At 50.6% G+C, this 13,239-nt stretch overlaps 1 protein-coding gene across 1 annotated transcript; it reads left to right on the top strand.

The window, feature by feature from the left end:
• Nucleotides 1–276: 276 nt before the first annotated feature.
• On the top strand, nucleotides 277–7,607 carry LOC120392541. The gene is made up of 2 exons (XM_039517357.1): nucleotides 277–603; nucleotides 5,625–7,607. The coding sequence occupies exon 2, from the start codon at nucleotides 5,710–5,712 to the stop codon at nucleotides 7,081–7,083; it is 1,374 nt and encodes a 457-aa protein (XP_039373291.1). The 5' UTR covers nucleotides 277–603; nucleotides 5,625–5,709; the 3' UTR covers nucleotides 7,084–7,607.
• Nucleotides 7,608–13,239: the final 5,632 nt, after the last annotated feature.

Here is a 13,239-nt window from a genome sequence, read left to right as displayed (position 1 = left end):
GGGGGGGGGCACCGCACCCCCAGGGGCCAGAGCACCAAACTACAAGTTCACCCAGGGTGTCATTTTCCCTAAGCCTGGCCCTGTTTACCACTCCCCCAATCTTTGTGTCATCTGCAGACTTTGTCAATAATTATTTTATGTTTTCTTCCATAAAAATATTAAACAGTGTAGGGCCAAGAACTATTCCCTGCGGACCCTCACTAGAAACACACCTGCTCGGTGATGATTCCCTGTTTACAATTACAGTCTGAGCCCTATCAGTTAGCCAGTTTGTAATCCATTGAAAGGGCATCTTGCTGATTTTATATCGTTCTAGTTCCTTAAGAGAATGTCTTGCGGTACAAAGTCTTAAAGAAGTCTAAGTCTATTACATCAGCACTATTACATTTATCACCTGTAACCTTGTTGTAATCACTCTATCACTTTACGAGCTCCCATATTCAGTCACAATAAGCTGAGATTCCCACAAGGTCATTTGCATGCACACCATAATACCCGGAGAGCCTGTTTCACGAGCAACTCACCAGAATCTGGAGACCAGGTCTGACGCCAAGAGGCATCACAAGATGAGGAAAAGCCGGGCAACTTCTACTCCATAGAAGGGTGAGTCACTCCTGCTGGTGGGTGTTGGTAAGACAGAAGAGGGGCAAAAAAACTTTGAGTTATACTTATTATTAATTATGTTCACTACAGTGGTGCCTAAGGACCAACCAAGAATGTGGCCCCATTGTGCTAGGTGCTGCACGCACGTACACACACACACACACACACACAGAGTGTAGCAGACAGTCCCTGCCCTGAAGAGCTGACAGTCTCAATAGATCAGACAAAGCCATGGTGTGGGAAGGGGTAGAACACACAGGCAGAGTGATCAGTGTAATAGCAGCCATGTCAGTGCCATGATTTTTAGGGGTTAGGCTTTGTTAGCAAGGGATCCAATAAAGGTGAAGGGAGAGGGGTTATGTGTCAGTCCTGGGTCCGGTACTATTCACTATTTTCATTAATGACTTGGATAATGGACTGGAGAGCATGCTTATCAAATTTGTGGATGACACCACAGTGGGAGGGGTTGCAAGCACTTTGGAGGACAGGATTAGAATTCAAAATGACCCGGACAAATTGGAGAATTGGTCTGAAATCAACAAGATGAAAGTGAGTAACGACAAGTGCAAAGTACTTCACTTAGGAAGGAAAAAAATCAAATATGCAGCTACAAAATGGGGAATAACTGACTAGGTGGCCGTACTGCTGAAAAGGATCTGGGGGGTTATAGTGGATCACAGATTGAATATGAGTCGAGAATGTGATGCGGTTGCAAAAAAGGCTGGTATCATTCTGGGGTGCATTAACAGGAGTGTCGTATTTAAGGCATGGGAGGTCATTGTCCTGCTCTTCTCAGCACTGGAGAGGTCTCAGCTGGATGCTGTGTCCAGTTCTGGGTGCCACAGTTTCACAAAGCTGTGGACAATTTGGAGAGAGTCAAGAGGGGAGCAACAGAAATGATCAGAAAGTTAGAAAACCTGACCTGTGAGGCTAGGTTAAAAAAACTGGCCCTGTGTAGTCTTGGGAGAGACCGAGGAAGGACCTGACAATAACAGCAGGGATTTGTCTAAGCTAGCCAATGGGAGGCACTGACAGAGAGGTGTGTCCCACACCCCGCCTCTCTCAGATTGTAGTGCCTGAGTCTGGCCTTCAGAGAGGCACTGTAGGTGGCTGCCTCACTCCAAACCAAATGGCTGCGGGAGCAGAGGGAGGAGGTTGCAGCTTCCCTTTAGCCCAGTGGTCATGGTCCCCACCTGCAATATGGGAAACACCAGCTTGATTCCCCTTCTCCCTACCCAATGAGGAAAAGGGATTTCCCACCTCCCAGGTGACTGCTCTAGCCACCGAATTACAGTCCTCCTCACTCTCTCTGGTCCAATTAATATTAATTAAAGTGGAATGGCTGCCGCAAGTGAGACCCTCAACAGACATCCCAGAGCCTGTGCTTTGGATGTGGAAGTCTGGCCAGGGTCACCCAGGATATTTCTTCTGCCTCCATCTCCAAGTGCCTTAAGGCCACCTGTCTATCGTGTTCTTTTTGTCTCTCTTCTGCTTCGAATCTGGCTAATTCGAATTTCTTTTGGACTTCACTGTCCATCATCCCAGCCTTCCTGTGCTTAACCTAGCCTAACCCGAGAGAAAAAAAAAAACTTGTGAATTCCCTTGCAGGAAGTTAACTACCCTGCCCTCAGGCAGAGAAAAAAAAACCTCCAGCTGCTCACAACTTAAAAAAAAAATCCTTAAAAAAGCTTCCCTGCTTTCCTACTGTGCTTTTGGTTCAAAATGATCCCACCACTCTGCCATCATGTCAGGGTTCCTTCCCCACTCTGAGCTCTGGGGTACAGATGTGGGGACCTGCATGAAAGATCCCCTAAGCTTATTTTTACCAGCTTTGGTTAAAAACTTTTCCAAGGCACAAATTCCACCTTGTCCTTGAACAGTATTGCTGCCACCACCAAGTGATTTAGACAAAGAAGCAGGGAAAGGACCACTTGGAGTCCTATTCCCCCAAAATATTCCCCCAAGCCCTATACGCCCTTTCCTGGGGAAGGCTTGAGAATAGTATCCTCACCAATTGGTGCAGGTGAACACAGACCCAAACCCTTGGATCTTAAGAACAATGAAAAATCAATCAGATTATTAAAAGAAGAATTTATTTAAAGATAAAAGAATCACCTCCGTAAAATCAGGATGGAAGATAACTTTACAGGGTAACAAAAGATTCAAAACACAGAGGATTCTCCTCTAGGCAAAACTTTAAAGTTACCAAAAAAAAACAAACAAAAAAAAACAAAAAAAAACAACCAACCAGGAATAAACCTCTGTCTTAGCACAGGGAAAATTCACAAGCTAAAACAAAAGATACTCTAACGCATTTCCCTGCTATTACTTACTATTTCTGTAATATTAGATGTATCATTTCAGTGGGAACTGGATTACTTGCTTGGTCTCCAGGAGCGGCTCTAGGAATTTGGCCGCCCCAAGCAGTCATGCCTGCGGGAGGTGCACCGGAGCTGCGAGACCAGCAGACCTCCCAGAGGCATGACTGCGGAGGGTCCACTGGTCCCGCGGCTCCAGAGGACCTCCCGCAGCTGCGGAGGGTTCGATGGTCCCGCGGCTCCGGTGGAGCATCCGCAGGCATGACTGCGGGAGATCCACCCGAGCCGCGGGACCAGCGATCCATCCGCAGTCATGCCTGCGGGAGGTCGACAGGAGCCGCGGGACCAGCGGACCCTCCGCAGTCATGCCTGCGTGAGGTCCACTGGTCCCACGGCTGCGGTCGACCTCCCGCAGGCATGACTGCGGACGGATCGCTGGACCTGCCTGCCACCCTGCCGGCAAAATGCCGCCCCAAGCGCACGCTTGGCGCGCTGGGGTCTGGAGCCAGCCCTGTTGGTCTCCCACCTAATGGCCTCAATCCAGATCAGGCCCCATTGAGCCGGATGCCTTACATTCACATGGTAAGAGACAGTCCCTGCCCCAAAGATCTTAGGCTAAGATCCACAAAAGGACTTTGGTACTTAACTCCCCAAATGTAGGCACCTCTGAGATCCTCAAAATCCCTGCTCCTCATCCCTGATGGTTCCTACAACCCCTCTGCACTTAAATTTTCACTGTACAAGTCCTCATGGTGGAGGCATTTAAGCTTCAGTGCCTCCATCTAGGCGCCTATCTCATGCCTAACCTCAACAGGATCCACAAACCAGGCCAAACCAGACGTTGCTGCATCGTTCTCAGATCACACCTAACTCCACACAAGCCTCTCTTGTGAGCTCAGTGGTTAGGACGCTTGGCTGGGATTTTGGGGGACATCCTGTTTCAGTTGCTCGCTCTCTCTGATGAGGAGAAGGGAGTTTCCCCACCCCTTTGGCAAGAGCCCTACCACTGTGCTATGGAGCCATTCTCAAGCTCTCTTTGGCCCAGCGGAACAGCCTCACCCCGGGAGACCAAGCAAGCCCCTCAGCAGAGCATCCCATAGTCCTGTGGTTAAGCAGGAAACCCCTTTTCCTCATCAGGCAGAGAGGGTCTCCCACATCCCGGGGAAGTGCTCTAACCACTGGGCTAAAGGCTGGATGGGAGGCCACCTCTCCACCAGTACAGAGTTAGGTGTCTGCCACTGATGTTCCTGTGAGACCTGGCTTAGCTGCCTGACTGCAGAACAGGGGTTCCCTGCAGGGGTGGCCATGGCCCCATGACTTTTTACCTGCCTTAAGGGTGAGCAACAGGGGGAGGGATGGAGAGAAGTGAGCAGGGGGTGTGAGGCCCTGGGGGAAGAGGCAGAGCGGGGCCACAGTTCAGGCCTCGGTGGTCTCCATTTCTAGGGAGCTTCCGGCACTCCGGGTTCCCAACGGTGGCTCCTAAACTGAGACAGATGTCTCATTCCAGCCCACATGTAGGCAGTGTTTCCCCAGGAATTGAAATTCGAGGGAGTGTTTGAATTTACGGGGGAGGTGAGGGCCATGGGGCGAGACCGTGAGGGTGAAGGTGCGCTGTACATTTTCGTCAGCAAGGCAATTCAGCCCCACATTTTAAACATCATAAAGCACCAATAAACATCAGCATTCGAATTTACGCTGATTGATCGTTGTTTATAAATCACCATTTGAAATTATTGGGTCGGCCAACTTGGCCGAAATGATTGCACTGGCACCGTCATACCATACGCAGCTGTGGGAGGAAGCTAGTCTTTGTTGCTAGTTTTCAAACCGATCACGCTTTTTCAGATACAAGTATTTGATCTTATATTTGCTTTTAAAGTGTGTCTTAAGGTTTCAATTTCAATTCAAATTTCCAACCAGCAACTACATGGAATTTTTTTCCCCCACTAGAAAAATTTAAAACAAGATCTAGTTGGGAAATGACTAAATTGGCAACACTTCAATATGACTAGTTGACCACTGGGTAGGGGTGGGGGAGAAATCAGAGGGGTGTAGAGAAATCCCTGGATTTAGGCACCAATCTCCTCCTTGCTAGCTTAGGTGGCTCCCTGCCTAGCATGTTGGCTTGTCTGGATCCTGTTCTCAGGCACCAATCCCTCCCCACACATTGTATAGGGAGTTTAGGGGCCTAAGCCAAGGTTTGTAGATTCCCTACGTGACGAGGCTTTGCAATGCCTGAGTCCCTTTGTGGATCTCGGTTTTACACTCTAAACAGACACAGGGCAGAGGAGAAGCAGAGGCATAAGGAGGCCACTAGATTACACTGGCCACTAGATTACACTGCCTCATGATTATATGGGCGTGAATTCAACTCGTTGGTTTACTGTGGCCACTAGAGTGGAGATACATCAGGGATCAATTCTGCCCCTCCCCACCCCAAAAGTTGTAAGCCGAGGTCCCCCTTCCTTATCTGGGGTGCATGGGGAGGAATGTGCCCATTACATCATCCTAAAGTTAGTGAGGTTTTCTTATTCCTTTTTGCAGATCAACTTTTTGCTGGATGGTTAAACAAAACAAAAATTGGTGGAAATATATATATATTTAAAGGTACTGACTTGAACTGCTTCACTCTGACTCTAATCATAAAGCACATTTCTCCATCCCTCGCTACTTTCCTCTTGATCTTCTGTGTTGTTTTTATAGGCCACACATTGACAGACAATCTCAGGCCAAAGCTGAGTTGAGCACCAGCAAAGAAGAGGAGCTGCGGAAGGAGACTCAGCTAGGTATGAAGCCCTACACCAACTGGGAGGAGTTCTTCATGCCGGCCCCCATCTTCATCACCAAGCTGGGAGAGCTGATGTCCATCTCTGCAGGTGGGGAACATGTCGTCTTCAAGGAGAACACCCCAACATTGTCGAAATCCTTTGGGGCTTGCTTGCAGCTAGTGAACAACCAAGTCTGGTGGTCCTTTCGCAACACCAGAAAGATCATGAATGAAATCAAGGGGCACTTCATGGGTGTCCCAAAGAAGATGGCAAACATTGTCCTAGCCTTCTTCCAGGATGAAGTGGGGAAGGCTCCCTCCAAGGAGGAGCTTGAAAGCATGCAGCTTGTATTAAAGAACTGCAGAGACTCCACACAGAAGTTTAACAACACATTCTCTCCTGCGATCGACCTGATTGAGAAGCTGCTGCAGGCCTGTGAAAAGGCCAAGCAGGCCTATGAGGATGAGCTGAAGGATGTACAGAATCTGAAGGCAGACATCACCAGGGTGAAGCCGGACAAGGAGGAGTCAGAGCAGGATGGAAGGAAGAGGAGACAGCAGCTGGAAGAGGCCTTCCAGAAGTACAAGGCAAGCATCCCCACTTCAGGCAAATCGGTAGGCATGTGCTTGCTGCAAATGATAAAAAGCTGTGTCACTGACCCAGGAGCAGCACCTGGACCTGTTTTCAAAGAGCAGGACGGAACTGAGCTGACAGATGAGACGTTCTTAAAAGTGAAGGAGAACTGGGAGGTGCTGAGGTCAACCCTGGAGGAGGAGGAGAAGAAATTTCAGCTCACCGAGAAGCAGAACCAGGAGCTGATGAAAACCGAATGTGACATAATGACATATGAGGCAAGAGAAAAAGAGTTAGAGATAGCTGGACGGATACTGGGCCAAGGGGCGGAATCCCTGAAGAGCATGAAGAGGCAGTGGGACAACATGGTGCCGTTCTTTCAGATGATCTCCAGTGAGATCGAATCCTGCTTCAGGGAATATTTCGATTCTGTTAAAGCTATCACGAACCCCTCCACAATGGACCCAGTCTACACTCCGGCATTCAAAGCTTCCAACGTGGCTCAGTTTGTGTACATGATCTCCAAGACCTATGTCGAGGTATCTGATAAACACCTGATGCCTCTGTTGGGAGAGCTGGAGGAAATCTCTACAAAGCCTTCCAAAGACAGTTTCAAATCTGAGGAGTGGTGTGACAAGGCCCAGAGAAACATCTCCAGCCTGGTGCAGAAGAAGGAGGAAGAGTTCAAGAAGAATTTAAAGGGCCAGGTGGAGACCATCAAAAAAGACATGAAGGCCATGCAGCCCCCAATGAATGAGGATAAGCTGAAGGCGATAGAAGGCGCCATGCGGCAGGCAATGAGGGAGCTGAGAGTGCAATAGAAAGATCAGTATGAATATGACGACCCAGTGGGGTCCCAGCTACTGGCTCAAACTGAGATTAAAAATTTCCACCTCTTCCTGTTGCTTGATTTTCTGCTTGGAGATCCCCACCAGACGCTTTCTCAAAGCTCACCTTGGGAAAAACTCCATTAGTCTACTCTTCGACCCTCTGGGGGAAGTCCCGCCAGTTCCCAACTCAGCCATCCCCAGCAAGCCCTTGTCATGATTGTTCTTATCAGTCTATGTCCCCAGGGCTCTAGCACTAAATGTCCCAAGTGATGCATCTCCCAGCCCTTCCCCTGAGGAGATAATTCCAAGGTCAGTGACCCAGGAGAACAATGAGGTTCTCCGCTAACTCAGCCCAGGCACTGGATGGTTATTGGATACACACCTGAGGAGATGTGGTCCATAGCCAACATCAGGGACTCACCTTGTTTCCCCAGTGAGAGGAGACATCAAAGATATGCCATCTCCATTTCTTCCTCCCCTTTATCCCCTCTGAACCCATAATGAAGTGTCTTGAATCAGCCCCACTGCAAGAAGTGGGTCTATGCAGATCCTGTCACCTTAGTTTAGTTTAAAGTGGGAATCAGCAGCAGGGAACGGGAGGAGGAGGAGGGGGATTGGAAAAGGAATTGGCAGCGGGGAGGAAGGTGGGTCATGAAAATCGGTGTGTGAGGGGGGTCAGTCTATTATGGATGAACCCCGTGTTCCCTCAAGGGGACAGGAGAAGCCAGACCCCTTGACAGGGATGGAGACAGAGGAAGATGGACCCAGAGTGCCCTGAGAGAGAAGTGAACCATGAGGTGCTGGGAACCCTGAGGCCTAATGGTGCCACCTGAGCTGCTGCTGGGCAGGGTTCAGCTTGGACCCTGCCCTGACCCCTCAAGAGCCATTAGCTTCCTAAGCAAAGCAGCTGGTGAAAATATTCTTGGGGTAGGAGCTGAGCCCACCCCGCACTCACCCCACAGCAGAGGCTCCTGTCCTTTGGGGCTGGGTCCAGACACCTCAGAATCCCTCCTGTCCTGGGGCTCCCCCTCCCCCCATAACCTCAGGTTCACTCTCCTCCCCCAGGACTCTCGCCTCCTCCCAGTGAACCTGTCCAGGAAGAAGCAGGCAGAAGCCAGGGGCTCCTGGTGGAACTGAGGAATCTAGCTCCATCTGCCTGGAATCCAGTGTGCAGATGGGGCCTTCCCCCCATGACACCCCACCTCACTCCCTTCCTGGCCCTGGCACTGCCAGATGTGGGGCTTCGCCTGTCAGGACAAGTGCATGGGGTGGCTCAGAAAATAGATTGGAGGGGCTGAGCCCCCTAGCCCCCCACTGCCTGTGCTTCCACGGGAGTTGATCATCTCGGGTTTGTTTAGTTTATTGCACCTGGTGCAAGCTCCTGACATTGATCAGCTGCAGAGGGAGTGGTTGGTCCCCAGCCAAGGAGAGAACCATTAACCTGAACTTTTGCTCTGCTGTATTTGCTGATAGTTGTCTCAATAGGTTCTTAGCATGTTGCTGCATTGGTACATACAGCGTTTGCATGGCTGGAAAATAAACTGCGAGTGCCAGCTAATGGTTAGAGCAAGAGATTCAGAGCTGGGACTCCCCAGCTCTATGACTGCATGGTCTAGCGGTTAGAAAGGCAGGCTGGGAGTCAGGACTCCTGGGTATAGTCCCAGCTCTGAGAGGGGAGTGAGCTCTAGTAGTTAGAGCAGGGTGGAGCTGGGAATCAAGTGCTGGTTCCGTGTTGTGGTGGGTGTGGGACGGCTGAGTTGATTTTTATCTGCAGTGCATTTCTGCTGCGATTCTGTCCTGTCATTCGCTCTGTGGCGCTGAAGCAATAAAGCGGTGCTGATTGCAATGAACCAAGGCAGCTGTGTGTCCTTCTGTCTATAACAACTGGGCTGACACCCCAAACACCAACAGTCTGGGCCCTTTGGGTGCCGAGCCAGTAGCAACCGTGTTAGATCATCATGATGTTCCCATTACGCCTCTGCCTCCCAGCCAGTGGGAATGCGGAGCCGGTGCTCTGGGCAGGGGCAGCGCGCGGAGCCCCATGGCCCCCCTGCCTAGGAGCTGGACCTGCCGCTGGCCACTTCCAAGGCGCAGCGCGGTGCCAGCCAGGACAGGTAGGGACTAGCCTGCCTTCGCGCCGTAGCACCGCCGACCGGACTTTTAACGGCCCGCTCAGTGGTGCTGGCTGGTCCCTTTTTGACCGGGTGTCCAGTTGAAAACCAGACACCTCGTCACCCTACCCAGAGCCCACAACCCCAGCTGGAGCCCACACCCCATCCCGCACTCCGAACCCCCTGGCCCCAGCCCAGAGCCCCCTCCTTCACTCCAAACCCCTCATCACCAGCCCCATCCCAGAACCTGCACCCCCAGCCAGAGTCCTCACCCCCCGCCCCAGCCCGGTGAAAGTGAGGGAGGGTGGGGAGGAGTGAGCCACAGAGGGAGGGGGCATGGAGTGAACGGGGGACGGGGACTCAGAGAAGTGTCGGGGCATGCGGGCGGCCTCAGAGAAGGCTGAGGCTTTATGGCAACCACATTGTAAAATCAAGCAGGATGTTTAGTTTCTCCCACGGAAATCTGCAATATTTGATATTCATGGGAACTCACAATCCTGTTTGCAAAGCTTTGGCACATATTTACCAGGCATTCTTCCCAAACAATAATACACGCCCTTTATCATAGCGTTAGGCAAGGTTAATTGGTTACAGTTCATAAGAGTGGAAGTCAGGACTCCTGGGTTCTCTCCTCAATTCTGGGAAGGCAGGTGAGATCTAGTGGGTTAGAGCAGCAGGGGAAGCTGGGACTCAGGACTCCTGGGTTCTGATCCTGTCCCTGGGAGGGGAGTGGGATCCAGCAGTGAGAAGCACTGGTTGTTAGATCCCCTTGGCTCTATTTCCAGCTGTGCTGTTGGCTGGTTGACTTAGAAGGGAATTTTCAGCGGCTGCGATGGGTGATCTGTGCTGGAACAAAGCCCCCTCTTTATCCTTTGGGGGTCTGAGATCAGTTTTCTCTATCACCAGCCAAGCCTGTGAAGGGCGGTCAGTAACAAGAAGTCTAGAGAGAAAATGGCATCCCCAACCCTGGATGAGAACAGCTGCATTTCTGGTTCATTCACCCTCCAAGGGTGAGGCCATGGGCTTCCTGCCCCTGTGCTGTGAAATCCAATGAGATTTTTGTGGTTCATTCCACGGAAGTGCACAGGGTTTGGTGTTTGTGGGGACTCACTCCCATGTTTACAAAGTTTAGGAGTGTCTGAAACATGAGACGTGGCTACAGTGAGCCCGGACGGGCAGTTCCCATAAACCTGCCACTGAACACTGGATGTTCTAGCAGGAACAATGGGAACTATTTAGAGGTTATTTTAAATGGGAGAAGCAAAGGATGGTCCACGCTCTGTGAGACCAGCACGACAGTTAATGCAGCCCTTGTCCCCACCCTATTCAGTCCCTGTGAACTGCATCCCTTTCCCAATACTGCCCTCCCTGCACAGCCCCCACCCCCTTCCCATCCTGCCCCGGTTTCCCTGGTGTGGCCCAGTGGCCCCGCTAGCCCTCACAAAATGCCATTACCATGAAGGACGTGCATAGGTGCCGGATCCGTAATGTTTTTGGTCAGACCCAGGGGTGTGAAGACTCCAGCAGGGGTGCAAGGGCTTAGGGCACCTAGGTTACATCCTGGCCTCTGGGTGGGGAGTGGGGCTTAGTGGGTAGAGCAGAGGGGGCGCTAAGTAAGGACTCCTGGGTTCTATCCCTAGATCTAGGAATGGGAGGATGGACCGAGTACACTAGAGCGAGGGCTGGGGCACCAGAACTCTGGGTTCTGTACCCAGCTCTGGGAGAAGATGGGGGTCTCATGGATCACAGCAGTGGGGGCTTGGAGTTAGGTCTCCTGGATTCTATTTCTGGGTGGAGAGTGTGGTTGGTTGCCATAACTGGGCCTACACACGTATCCTAATTGTGAGCCCAGCTGTAAGAAAGTGAGTAAAAGTTCATAAAATGCAGTGAGTGCAAAGGAATCCTCATATAATCCTGTATTTTACAGATAGGGAAACTGAGGCCCACAGAAATGCAATGACTTACCCAAGATCACACAAGGCATCGGTGGCAGAGCTGGGAACTGAGCGCAGATCTCCTGAGTCCCAGCCCAAGGCTATAAGGTCAAGAGAGGGGGAACAGGTGCGTGCTTAAGCCATTAGGCTGGGAGCTGAAGATTTTGATTCAATGTCTGGCCCTGACCCTGATAAAAGCTTCTGTTTTGGCCCTGTCCTGGGGAAGGTATTTGGGGTGAAGTCTCATTGCTCAGTTGTGTACTGACCAATATGACCTTCAGCCATGCCCCTGACTACCTAACACCAATCACACGCTGCCCAATAGCCCCTAGGAAATTCACTCTTTGTTAACCAGATGAAACAACATGAGGGTTTTCAGACATGGGGTTAACAGAGCCGCCTGCTACCCTGAGTCAGTGCAGGGTATTGGAACGGGTTTTTGTAAACAGCAGCAGAAAATATTCCTTGCCTCAGATCACTGCCTTCATTCGCTCACCTTTACCCAGTTCCCAGCAAGCAGAGATACATATCACCCTGAGTGTATTATTTCACTAGGAGTGACTTCCACAGAATGAGTTAATTCAGCCATAGGTGCTGGGCCCTGGGCCCAGGAAATAAAGAGACACACCTTTCTCGTAAATCTTCTGGCTGCCTCATTGCATTTGTTCTGTTTGTACAGTACCCTGTCTGATGGCCCTGGTCCATGACTGGCTTACTGCAGTACAAATAATAAATACTAAGAGGAGGGTGGGAATGTTTGTAAGAGACAAAATGGTAAATCTGAAGCTCTTTGGAAAGCAGAAAAATAAATTCACAAAAAATATTGACATTTCAAATTTGTTACCAGGTTTGTTTTTTTTATATTTTTTTTTCATAGAAAATTGGTAGTTATGAAAATTTTGGTTTTTTCGGTTTTTCTTCCCCCCCCCCCATTACAACTCCTTCTTCTTCCGAGCTCACTTCCCCCACCCCCTTTTTATTGCTGCAGAAAAAGATGGGGAAGAAAAACTGAAAAAAATGGGGGATTTTGTAGAAAAAAATGGAAAAGTATTGGAAAAACCTCTTTTGTTGAGGAATATTTTCAATGCTTTTCTTTCCCAAATACAATATCTTCACTGAAAAAGCTTCAACTAGCTCCAGTTCTCTGCCACCCCTTCACGCGGCTGGAGAGGTAAAAAGGGACCTTAGATTCAAGAATCAGATACAAGGGGGTCTGATCCTTCCCTATGTTACTCCAGATACAGCCCGTGCAATGGTGCAGCCAGGAGGGTTAACGTGACCCTTGAATGGAGAAGCAGGGGGATACCTAGTAGCAGAGGCGGCTCTATGAATTTGGCCGCCCCAAGCACGGCGGCACACTGCAGGGGGCGCGCTGCCGGTTGCCGGTCCCGCGGCTCCGGTGGAGCATCCGCAGGCATGTCTGCGGAAGGTCCGCCGGAGCCGCCTGCCGCCCTGCTGGCAAAATGCCGCCCCAAGCGCGCGCTTGGCGCGCTGGGGTCTGGAGCTGGCCCTGCCTAGTAGGAGCAGGGACGTGGGATCATCTCTGCACATGGCGCAGGTGACACCAATTCTAGGGTCCACACCTGACCAAGGATGTTGACACACTGGAAAGGGTTCAGAAAGAGCTACAATAATTATATGAGATCTGGAAAACCTGCCGTATAGTGAGAGACTCAGGAACTAAATCTCTTTAGCTTCATAAAGAGAAGCTTTTATGTTGGTATAATAGATAGTGAGCACGTGACAGACGTGTATGAAGGAATCTTCACGGTATCCCTAGTTTTACAGATGGGGAAACTGGAAGCCCAGAGAGCTGCAGTGACACAGGGAACCGATGGCAGAGCTGGGAACTGGATGCGGATCTGCTGAGTCCCAGCCCACTGTTTGAACTTTAAGAGCAGGGGAACGAGCTTGTGGGGGAGGCATTGGGCTGGGTTCTGGAGAGCATTAATCAGTTCCCAGCTCTGACCTCACTAAGGTTGGGGTTGGTCCTGCTGTGAGCAGGGGGTTGGACCTCCCGAGGTCCCTTCCAACCCTGAGATTCTCTGATTCTGCTACGATTCTCAGGTTATGCCCACACTACAAGCTCACGGACACCTACC

Source organism: Mauremys reevesii, unplaced genomic scaffold (genome assembly GCF_016161935.1).
Source record: "Mauremys reevesii isolate NIE-2019 unplaced genomic scaffold, ASM1616193v1 Contig1, whole genome shotgun sequence".
Taxonomy (NCBI): Eukaryota; Metazoa; Chordata; order Testudines; family Geoemydidae; genus Mauremys; species Mauremys reevesii.
The sequence above is the reverse complement of the archived record's forward strand: the minus strand, read 5'-3'. Positions and strand labels throughout refer to the sequence as shown.

Coding starts and splice junctions, on each gene's coding strand:
- LOC120392541 (XM_039517357.1), top strand. CDS start 5,710: ATGAAGCCCTACACCAACTGGGAGGAGTTCTTCATGCCGGCCCCCATC.